This window comes from Berghia stephanieae, chromosome 3 (assembly GCF_034508935.2).
Source record: "Berghia stephanieae isolate SIO BIC M18660-M18661 chromosome 3, UCSD_Bste_1.3, whole genome shotgun sequence".
NCBI classification, from domain to species: domain Eukaryota; kingdom Metazoa; phylum Mollusca; class Gastropoda; order Nudibranchia; family Aeolidiidae; genus Berghia; species Berghia stephanieae.
Window position 1 is genome coordinate 71,551,305 of NC_088362.1, and position 12,500 is coordinate 71,563,804.

Sequence of the window (12,500 nt, forward strand, 5' to 3'; positions counted from 1 at the left end):
CTCTGTGCTTCCTTTGTTAGGCAAATTGATAAGGGCTTAAAATGAGTCAATCATGGTTATTGATTCGTAACAAAATACGTTTTTCAAAACATTTCATGACAATGGATGTGAGAGCGACGGGTCTCAGATCATTCATAGATTTTACTTTGTATTTTTGGGGACAGGAATACTTTTTGAAGTTTGCCAAATACCAGTGATGGGATAGCACGACAGTTACATATTATATAAGTATAAATATAACATAATTGTTCTGCATGAGTTTTCAAAATCTTACCTTTTATACTGTTCAGTCCATATGTCTTCCTTTCTTTCATCCAGAAAACATTTACTTTGTCTCACATTCACTAAATTCATCCTCGCACTCGTCATTCATACACTTAATCGGTATTTTTATTCTGTTCAATTTCATATTCATTTTGATGGTAGAATCAAAACGGGCGTAAATTTTCAGTCATTTGAATTGTCATGTCTTTTAGATTTGCTTTCATTGTAATTGATAATTGTTTTCATGCCTTTCCAAGTAGTTTTAATGTCGCCTGATTGGAAACGTTTCTCTACTGTTGTCTTGTGAAATTCTTTACAGTTAACAATTTCTTCTCTGATTTCCATTTGTTTTGTTTAATAAATATACACGAGATTATCATTACTTGCAAAACTGAAGGTCATTGTTATTAACTTAGGTTTGCAATGACACTTGTTTTTTTTTGTGTTTTTTTTTTCTTTCTTTCTTTCTTTTTTTTTTTCTTTCAAACTTTAACTTTCGGCTCCTATATTAAGAGATTAAGATTAGATTTACGAAAGGAAAATGGAATCTTTTCTAAAGTCAGCGGTTTCACACGTTTTTTACAAGATGTCGTTCATCTTAATTTGTTGATATTTGAAATTAAAGTGTTTTGAATAAACTGTAAAAGATTTTTATCAGTATCCACAAATGAGTATTTTATTATGTTTATTACATAATCAAAGCCGGTAATCCTATTTCCTAATTTCTAATAGAAATCGCTATATCCGAAGCAGGGAAGCCAACTTATATCCAGTCACATTTTCTTTCATTCAGAGCACTGATCACTGAACTTGTAATTGTTAAACTTTTAAATTTAATTATAACAATTAAACACATTGCTTAAATTATTACGACTCTATTGCAATTTCAACATAAAACTTGTATTATATATACTGTGTTAAAATTAAGTTAACAAATTTCAATAAGCGGTAAATGAATAACTGCTTTTAAAATATTAAGGAAAAGGGTACTAATGAAAAAATAATATTATGAGGAACAATCTAACATCACATTTAAAGCGACAAAAATCTGATTGAAACATAATACTTATCAAGAATCATAAATAAAACGAGGAGCATCAAGGGAAGTAATCCCTTTTTTTCAAATAAAGAGGTAATTTATTACAGAGTTGTTTCTCTAGAAAGTAAAATGTGAACTCAATCAAATTACAACCTAACTCTTAAAGCCGTAATTACATTTTTTGCCTCGCAACACATGATTTTGTGGTCCACCGTTTTCAATCCACTATTATGTCTGAATGGACCACATGTGGGAAATTAAGCTTAATATACATGCTCGGTTTCTTTACACGTAGGGAAATGTTCTTGTATTTTATATCATTTAAAAGAAGATTGAATTTTCCATATAAAGGTGAAAATCTTTTTCATTTATGGGTATTACTATACAAGATACGACAGTTTAAAGAGTAACTACAAAATTTAGCTGTCTAAAGTTAACACAGATAAAGCGCTTGAATTGTTCAAGTCAGGTCCAAGTGTTTACAGCTGTTTTCACGTAGCCAGAATACCATCATTGATCATCATCATCAGCATCATCATCATTAAGATAATCATCATCATCATTAACCTCATCATATAGTCATCGTCCTCCTCCTTCTCCTCATCATCATCATCATCATCATCATCATTCTTCATCATCATCAGGCTCAGCAGTATTGTCTTCGCCTCTTACCTCTCTTGTGTCAGGCTATAGATAGTATGCACTTAGCTAAGAAGCTCCCAACATTGCCATCCGGAAGTATAATGGACCAAAACACAAAACTATGTGTAACCTTGAGCTTTTATAGTCAGGTTAATACAGTTTAGTGAGAATTACTCATAAACGCGGATTGCAAAAAAAAAAAAAAAAAAAAAAAACAATAACAAAGACCTGAGTGACGTCAGCTTAATACTATCTATAAGTTAACGATGGATACGCTAGGACCGACGAAGTTATATTTTGACGTCATTTTTAGATTTGTGCAGCGCCTAGTGAGTTGTCGTTAGTTGTGCTCAAGAAAAAAAATGATCCAATTGGTTGAGCTATCGCATATAACTACCAATTTTTCTTTTGGTGGTTGCAGCCTTGTATGTTGACTTCATTTTTCGGTCAGTAATAGGCAATGATATTACGAATGATGCGTACCGAACCACATCGTGGCCGTCGTAAAGTTATGGCCTGATACCGTGGCCTTCGTAAAGTTATGGCCTGATACTGACCAAAAAATGACGTCAAAATATCAGTCTTTTGCCACAAAAGAAAACAAATCGTGAGTTGTATTCAATAGTTCACCCCTGAAATAACTTGTTTCCATGTGTTCTACTAAAGACAACTCACAACGCGGTGCAAAAACAAAAAAATGACGTCAAACTGCCAGTCCTTTTGGATTTCAGTATCAGGCTATAACATAACGATCGCTACGCTGATACTGACCAAAAAATGACGTCAGAAAGTCAGTTTTTTGCCACAAAAGAAAACAAATCGTGAGTTGTATTCAATAGTTCAACCAATGACATGACTTGTTTCCATGAGCTCTACTAACTAAAACTCACTAAGCGGTGCAAAAATCAAATAATGACGTCAAACTGCCAGTCCTTTTGGATTTCAGTATCAGACTATAACATAACGATGGCTACACCCACATCACAAGTAACAACAATAATGTGACGTCAAAATACTGGTTCCATTCTCAATGGAAGTATAAAACCAGTCCTCCTGAGCAATGAATACATATTATCTTGTGCAACTAATTGTCCGTTCACACAGTGGTGACATCTTATTTTTCAAGAACAGATAAATTATGCTGGTTGTTAATAAAGATCATCCATTTTCGATATGTTATGTAATAATAAGAATTTCCTGCACTTTATTGTTAGTCCTCTAGAGGACTGGTTACACACTTCCAATGAGTTTTGAACAGGTAGAGAGAAACGTCAGACGTCAAGGGCTTCTGCTTTCCCTAACAACCGTAGAAAACCAAATCTAATCAGCTTTATGAAGAAAGTCATTATGACATTTTATTTAGTTCTTTAAGAGAGACTATCGGAATGCAGAACGCTGTGATGGAAGATCAACAGTACTGTATGAGCTCAGATTGAGTGCATCTGTTGATACAACATTCACATACAATACCCTGAAACGCTTCTCCCCTCTTTGTCAGGACTGAGAGGGCAGCTTTCTTGTTGATTTGTAAACCAGGAACAGTTCTCTCAAACTCTGAGGAAAGCAAAATTGATAAAATGAATAACAATGGCGTTCTTTAATATAATTTCTCTTGATGCTTTACGTTTAGCCAAAACTCATAAAATCCACAATCCGGATATAACAGACGACCAGCACACAAAACTATAGATAGTTCGAAGATGACGTCACTCAGGTCTTTGTTATTGTTTTTTGCCATCCGCGTTTATGAGTAATGCTCACTGAACTGTATTAACCTGACATTTAATACATTGCACGGAATAAAAATTCACGGTTGTGACGGCTTTTGTCTTCTTTATTATAAATTGCAGGCCACGATTGGACTGCAACAATTAAATGGTCATCGTTAATTTTTTGTTGTTAATTATTTCATATGCTGCTGTACGTGTTGGACTAGCGTGTTGCCGATAAAAAAAAACATTGCAGAGGTCTATTTGATGCACAGGGGGGGGGGGGGGGGTTATAGAATCTCCCCTGACCGACTCGCCAGACGTCAAAGAACGTCTTAATATTGTGTCTGTGCCCGACGTCTTTATAAGGTAGACGGCAGAGGACGGGTCGTGGGAGTCTGTCTCGGGTGTGGTTTAGCCCTAACTCTCACTATTTGTGACCCTACGCCTCGAAGTGGTATTAAGTCGGGATTTGGAAACGAAGAAAACCGGTTTTAAAGTGGAAATGGTCAAAATGATCAAATTTCATTTTTAGGTTGTTTCATAAACTACAATCATTTTTCTACATGAAAACATAATAATTCAACATAAGTATTGACGATAAGTTATATATATTTAAAGTTTAAAAAAGCAACTATCAGTGAAACCTTCAAAACAAGAGTTGACTTTCTCTCAGAGAGCCACCATTTCCAAGGCTGCACTTGCCAATAATATCTAATAACAAATACTTTGACCTCAAACTTTAGCCTCGTTGGTTTTTTAAGTTCGTGTTGCTCTACTTATCACATGATGCACTTTTAGCACTATCTCTCTCTTTCTCTCTCTCTCTCTCTCTCTCTCTCTCTCTCTCAAACACACACACACACACACACACATTACTACTACAACCACTACCACTACATCATCACTACTACTACAACCACCCAAACCACATCATCACTACTACTACAACCACTGCCACTACTACAACCACAGTCACCACCACTACCACCACCACATCATCATCACTACCACTACTACTACTACAACAGCCATTATGACATCATCATCATCACTACTACTACTATTACTACTACTACTACTACTACTACTACTACTACTACTACTACTACTACTACTACAACCACCAACACAACATCATCTTCACTACCATCCTTATGTTTTGGTGCTTTTCTTCCCTTGAAATAAGGAAACTTTGGGGTTGTATTTGGCAATGTGTTCATATATCAGAAAACATTTGTAATCAGTTATCTATTTAGATCTAAACACAATACCAAATATCATCCCAATTCCCTTTTTGTGGGTGCGGAAATTCCTCTTTCGGCCTTGAAATTCCTCCGAGTGGTGTCTGAAATTCCTGTGAGTCAAATTGAAAATTGGCGTCTCTGCAAATGTTATTATTATCGTCAAATTTTCAATCTGAGGAGTTATCTTTGCCCATTGATTTGATTATGTGTGAAAACGGTGCCTGACTTCAATGTCGATTTTCTCAAAACGTGGCTTTTACACTCTCCCTACTTCAAACGGTCATAGTTGGGCAATGAATAATCAGAATTTTATAAATTTGGTATCAAACTTTTAAGCATAATATAAGCTATGATTGGGTACCAAAAACCCAAAATTGAAAAATCCGACTAATAACGTTTCGAGGCGGAGGGTCACATTTTATATCAATCAGAGTTAAACATTTAAGGTTACACACTGTTATGTCCAGCAGATAGATGTGACTTTTAACCTAAACGCAAAGCATAAATAGTCTGAGAGAATGATAGAGTGAGAACTAATCATCAAACCCGGCAGTCCTGAGAGCTTATTTGGTTGAGTACTCTCTTCACAAGTAAAGGGACCGGTGCAGTGATTGGGTAGCAGGGTTTGTTAGAGCTGGAAGACATTTAATTGCGACAGATTAGTGTTCTATCCAAAGGGTAGTAGTATAGTCCGTTTCACGCTAAAGAAACCGGGATAAACTCCGCCTCAAAAATGGGCTTTATGACTCTGAAGGATTACTACTAATCACTCAACTGGCGGTCAAGAACAATAACTATTAGCGGTCAAACAGGATTTCAACACTCAACTGGCGGTCAAGAACAATAACTATTAGCGGTCAAACAGGATTTCAACACTCAACTGGCGGTCAAGAACAATAACTATTAGCGGTCAAACAGGATTTCAACACTCAACTGGCGGTCAAGAACAATAACTATTAGCGGTCAAACAGGATTTCAACCGAAATCGTGGACCATCAATCCAATATATAGATAGAATGCGCTTGGCCAAGGAGTTCACAACATTGCCATCCGGAAATATAACGGACCAACACACAAACTCTGTGTAACCATGAACTTTTATAGTCTGGTTAATACAGTTTAGTGAGAACAACTCACAAACGCGGATGGCAAAAACAATAACAAAGGCCTGAGTGACGTCATCTGCATACTATCTATAGCACAATTTTCACTATACGTGGGAGTTAAATGTTGTATTGTTGCACTTTATGAATGATATTTATTTCCATAGTGAAAGTGAGGAGGTGGTTTTCAGTATCTGCAAAATTTTTTAAAAATTAGAACAATTTTATAATGCAATTTCTACTAACTTTGCTCAAAGCGCTTCACTAGGTGTCCCTAATCAACAACAACATTAACATGTTGGACGAAATTACACAGTTTCTCTGACAGTGACAATGATATTAACGAGTAGGTACTCATTTCTATACCCGAGTACAGTGGGAGAAAGTGAGTAAAGGGCCTTTTATAAGGACTCAACTATACTCCACTCAGAGCTTAACTCAAACCTTGGACCATCTGGTTCTAAGTGGAGTGTTGTACCAAATAGGGACGCATAGTCGCACATAACTGAAAAGTGAGTGTTAAATCATTTTCTATCTGGGAGTCAATGTGTGGGTTTCAATATAACTCCTCAGTAACAGATATCAATTATCTCTAATGAATAAACGAAAACCACTACCTTTTGGGTAACTTTTCTTCCCAAGGTCTCTTTTTTTATCATAGCAAGTGCGTTCATACCGGTTAAGTAACGCATCGCTACAATCGCCCAGGAACACATCCGGTGTATACGTATAACAGGTGCGGTCAGTCGCAAAAACCGATGACAAGCAGGGTATAAAGGAGATTGCAAAACTGACCAGAAAGACAAAGGCTAATTTATGACATGTATGTGTTGAGGTGAGACTCATCTTGCAAGACACAATGACAGCCTGGAATTGATAGAAATAAGAAACAAAAGTTTGAAATATACAGGGTGTCTATTAAGTCTTACTCTGATTTCAAAGACATATTATTCTAATACCACTATGAATGGATATTAAGTCTTACTCTGATTTCAAAGACATATTATTCTAATACCACTATGAATAGATATTCGCAACTAATTTCACCCTCTCTTAAAGAAAAGTCATATAGTTATGCCCATCGATTACCGACATCATTGTATATCAAGAGTTAGCAATATTGATGAACATGAACCAAAAAAACTTCACTTTTTTCTCATTCTATTTTGGAATCACAACAGTGCGAAAACATATCTTTGTGTAATGCCATTGTATGAAAAGTTATCCCCAAAAGTAGCTCAACTAGGTAAAAGCCAAGTTTGGCAAATCATTACCTGGACCTGGAAACGATATTTAAGAAAACAGACACAGAAACGAGTATTCTAAAATTACTGAGACACAAAGTGAATGTATATTAGACGCAGTCCTTCAAGGCCGTTCGCAAATTTTTAAACGCCATGTTTCTAGATAGATTGATTGGGAGAGATGTACTCGATTATTTGGCCGCCTGGATCACCCAGCATTTCTCCATATGACTTTTTCCTACGGGGTTACATCATAGAAAATGATGTTTGAGGTTCCTAATAGCTCAGTTGATAGAGCACCCCCTTCACAAGCAAAAGGAACTTTACCATTTCCTCGTACAGTCAAAATATATTCTAACATCCCCTTCCCCATATCCACCAAGCGATGATTGTGTATCTGGGCCTGTTAGACATAGCGGAAAGTCATTTGCGACAGACAAGCGTCCGATCAAAAGGGTTGTACGCCTTTGTTGCAGTCGATCAAACACTCCAATTACCGTGATAAACCCCGGATCCATTTGATGATTTACTCAAATTTAGAAATACTGAAATACTTTGACATTGAACCACCAACTCAAATCGGTATTAAGTCGGGATGAACCAGGTGTCAAAAAGTGAATTTCAAATCAGAATGATCTGCTATACGAAAACACATTCTTTTTCATTAGGAAACAAAAGCCCGGTATCAAAATACTGGATCCAATCTGATTTGAAGTGCGATACTATTCTTCCGGAGAGGTAGATAGATGCTTTATGTAATTGATTATCTCGTTTCAGAGTGTGGCGTTTCAGAGTGTGGCATCTAATTTTCTAGTCTAAATTTATTCTGGTCGTGAATATACTCGTAGATCATCTATCCTCTCTCTTTTAAAGAATATGCCTATGCATCCTGCTACTAGAATAGCCAGGCACACCTTATGATTCAATATGTAATCAAAACGTTATTAGTCATCCAAAAGACTTGTTACATGTACATTTTCAAGGAGTTTTGAGCCGGTGGAGAAGAGGGTGTGATGTGACAAATTCTCTTCCCTATTTAAGAATATTTGTGTTCGTATTTTCCAACAAAACATAATACGAACTCTATCAGAGTCTCATTATATCAACTGCAAAAGCAAATGTAAGCATCTTAATCACACGTCGTTCGTAGGGGAACTTCGAGTTTGTTGGGGTGAGCAATGAAAATCACGGTAAACGTCCTAGAGGAAGACAACGAAGAGCTTGACTAGTGTATCATTAGTAGTAGTAGTAGTAGTAGTAGTAGTAGTAGTCGTAGTAGCAGTAGTAGTAGTAGTAGTAGTAGTAGTAGTAGTAGTCGTAGTAGCAGTAGTAGCAGTAGTAGTAGTAGTAGTAGTAGTAGTAGCAGTAGTAGTAATATTAGTAGTAGTAGTAGTAGTAGTAGTAGTAGTAGTAGTAGTAATAGTGGTTGTGGTTGTAGCAGCAGCAGTATTATCAGCAGTAGTAGTACAAGTAACAGTATTATTAGTAGTAGTAGTAGTCGTCGTCGTTGTCATCGTCTTCGTCGTCGTCGTCGTCGTCGTAGTAGTAGTAGTAGTAGTAGTAGTAGTAGTAGTAGTAGTAGTACTAGTAGTAATAGTAGTAGTAGTGGTTGTGGCTGTAGCAGCAGCAGTATTATCAGCAGTAGTAGTACAAGAAACAGAATTAATAAACGTAGTGGTAGTCGTCGTCTTCGTCGTCGTAGTAGTAGTAGTAATAGTAGTAGTAGTAGTAGTAGTAGTAGTGGTAGTAGTAGTATTGGTAGTAGTAGTATTGGTAGTAGTAGTAGTAGTAGTAGTAGTAGTAGTAGTAGTTGTGTTAGTAGTAGTAGTAGTAGTAGTAGTAGTAGTAGTAGTAGTAGTAGTAGTAGTAATACTACTACTAGTAGTAGTAGTAGTAGTAGTAGTAGTAATACTAGTAGTAGTAGTAGTAGTAGTAGTAGTAGTAGTAGTAGTAATACTACTACTAGTAGTAGTAGTAGTAGCAGTAGTAGTAGTAGTAGTAGTAGTAGTAATACTACTAGTAGTAGTAGTTGTGTTAGTAGTAGTAGTAGTAGTAGTAGTAGTAGTAGTAGTAGTAGTAGTATTGGTAGTTGAGTAGTCATCAATTATTTCAGTAGATTAAAAAAAACATCAACAGAAAACATACAAAAAGAAAAAACCTGGCAGACCTTAGTTCAGCTGAATTCAAGCAAATCGTATTATAATTCACTCGTCACGATCTTTCTTAGTTGACTTTTAAATATACACTCGGTTTCCACAATGTACATAAATACACAAACGGATCTTTATTATTCCTAACAAATAGATTTGTCTTGATCAGATTCCTCTACCTAACGACGGGTTAAGATCAATTCTTTTCATAATTGATTTATAAAGCAAATCCATTTTGCAGACTTCGTTTGATTTTGCAGAAATGTATTAACCAGTTAACCCCTGTGATCTGGAGGGACAGGGATATAACAATTTGGCCAGAAAACTCGTCCTTCAAATATCTATCGATTTAAATGACCTTCATCTTGGCAAAAACTCTCAAACATGGGTACTTGTGCCTTTCCAGAGTTCGTCAGTTTACTGATTACAATATTTTGGGACAAGAAAAGTATAATACAATTAAAATGTATCTATAGCAGTAAGAAAAAAGATGAGCACTGGCCTCACACAAAAACATAGAAAGTGGCGATAACAAAAATAAAAACAACAGAAATCGTCAGAATAAACCAATCTATCTCAAAATGAAAAAAAAATGAAAAGAGCAAAACATTATTTAAAAAAAGAAGAAAATGGGAAACAAAAAACAAAAAACAAACACCCGCAAAGCAATCGTCAGAATATTGTAATTCATGATTTTGGAGTCAGCAGTCAAAATATAATTCGCTATATCTGCAAATGGATTCCAATTAAATTATCGTCAGATTTAAAAATAAAAAGTGATTATCGACTCATTTAAGAATTACTCTAAGCCAATCCGAAATCCGATTGAATAATTTCTCTTTTCTATTTTTCTTCTTGAAACTTCTTACAACGATGGAATACAATGACGAAGAGGCACTTGAACAATCGACTTGTGATTCAAGAGTGAGGACAGTACAGTTGGTCTTGATTAGTGGATTGCGAAACACCGGGTATTTTATACTGAAGTAGTCAATGAGTCAACATTACACAATAAATGTGACCTATCGTCTCAAAACGGTACTAATTCGGAGACGTTTTGATGGTGAAAATTAAATTCTTGGTCAAAGATATTAAAATCCGGTTACGTTAATGGTATATAAATAAAGTGATAATAAGAAGCTGTTGACTGTAAACCGTAATAAACAAAAATAATATAAGAGCCCAAAAGGACAACATACTAAACAAGGATGTTTCGGGCTCCAAACCATTCTTCAGCCAACAACATAAAAACAATTAAAACATAAATACGTTATTTAATGACCCATGTACACGACAGAGAAGAAAATATTTTTACAGAAAGGACGTGCTTATATTTTCTCTGCCGTCTTCTCTGGATGTTTGAGTGATGCATTTATGTTTTAATTGGTATTTTCATTTTGTTTATTACTTGTTTTACATTTAATAGAATTAATGTTAGGAATGGTCACACATTATGCTGCTGTTGCTGGAACTACTTTTGTGATTGACATAATACTAAATATAAAAGGCGTTTTGGGACAGTACGATAAAAAGAATGTGACTTTTGCAGCATATTATAAGATTGTTCATTTTCCACACTTCCACAAAATTTAAAGTATAATTTGTACTTCTCACAGTTTGATTTAATATTTTAAATGCCCTACATAATGTTACAATGATGCTTTCCTCAAAACCAACTTTCCACAGATTGGAATAAAAAAGTTTGAATTAATGATTATTCGAGGAGACTCTAAATGTAGAAATTACGATCTTCTCAAAACCACTTTTCTACTAATTGTCTAATTCAAATGGCTGTGGCTCAGCCAATCTATAAATGAACTGAAATGTAAACTCTTTTACATCATACCAAAAATTCAATTTCCTTAAAATGCGTCATGTGGATTGTTTCCAGAAAGTCTTACATATAAAAGTTTCTTGAGATTCCTGTGTTTCTAATCACTCAAACTCGAGATTCACTTTTGTATTGGTGTCCACTTTATTACAACATATGTTACCCAACGCGATAAACAGTTGATATGTCGGGATGAAGCGTTACACCTGAATATAAAATGCGGCTATGCATTCTAGTCCTGTGTGACACTCGCCTTCGGATCGGAATGTCCTGGGTTCGAGTCCGGCTCTGAGCATTGCATAGTTGAGTCCTTGGAAAAAGGCTCTTTACCCGCACTCTCTCACCTTACCTTACCTTACCGGAGTTCCGTCTGCCTACAGAAGTTGAATGTCATTGAACGCCATTCTTCACGCTCACGGGCCATTACCGAGCAGTCGATTATCGTGTTGCCAGTTGTTGCCTCCACATTTCCTATCCAGGACTTCCTTGGTTTGCCCGTGCCTTTCTGTCAGCTACTTTTCCCTCTAGCACTGATTTTTGGATGGTGTTGTGTCTCCGAATGTGTCCATAATAAGTCAGTTTTCTTATTTTAACAACAGTTTTATGGACCTTTGGCCTGCATCAATAAGAATCAGAATGTTTGGTTTCTTCCTGGTCCATGGTACTGTCAGAATTCTTCGGTATACCCACATCTCAAAGACATCAAGTTGATGCTCCAGGTCAAATACGTTTTGAAATTATATGGAAAATTGCAAAACTTTCCAGCCCACCATTGTAGATTTTCAAAGCATTAAAACGCGATTCAATTGATTTAAATTAATAATCAAAATTCAATCTGTTGCTTAATCTGATATGATAATGAAAAGAAAATAAAACAAATCGAGGAAGTTATTTTTATTAGATTGGAAAAATAAAACATAAGAAAAATCACATACTGCTAAGTGCACAGCTGGAAGTAATTAAATCAATGAAAATAATAATAATAATAATAATAATAATAATAATAATAATAATAATAATAATAATAATAATAATAATAAGAATAATGATGATGATGATAATGATAGTAATAAAAACAATAATAACTGTAATAATACTGATAATAATAATAATAATAATAATAATAAGAATAATAATAACAATAATAATAATAGTAGTTGTATTAATAATAATAATAATAATAAGATAAATAATAATAATAATAATAATAATAATAATAATAATAATGATAATAATAATAATAATAATAATAATAATAATAATAATATAAT

General features: G+C 35.0%; 1 protein-coding gene across 3 annotated transcripts; it reads right to left on the minus strand.

Annotated features, from left to right (window-relative positions):
• Positions 1–3,280: 3,280 nt before the first annotated feature.
• On the minus strand, positions 3,281–10,700 carry LOC144968379 (molluscan insulin-related peptide 3-like). 3 transcript variants are annotated; one of them, XM_078906664.1, is made up of 3 exons: positions 10,268–10,700; positions 6,622–6,871; positions 3,281–3,499 (listed from the first exon to the last, which is right to left on the minus strand). In XM_078906664.1, the coding sequence occupies exons 2-3, from the start codon at positions 6,848–6,850 to the stop codon at positions 3,354–3,356; spliced, it is 375 nt and encodes a 124-aa protein (XP_078762790.1). In that variant the 5' UTR covers positions 6,851–6,871; positions 10,268–10,700; the 3' UTR covers positions 3,281–3,353. The 3 variants fall into 3 exon arrangements, with proteins under 3 accessions (XP_078762790.1, XP_078762789.1, XP_078762791.1); XM_078906663.1 differs by having other exon boundaries at positions 10,202–10,700; XM_078906665.1 differs by lacking the exon at positions 10,268–10,700 and having other exon boundaries at positions 6,622–8,424.
• Positions 10,701–12,500: the final 1,800 nt, after the last annotated feature.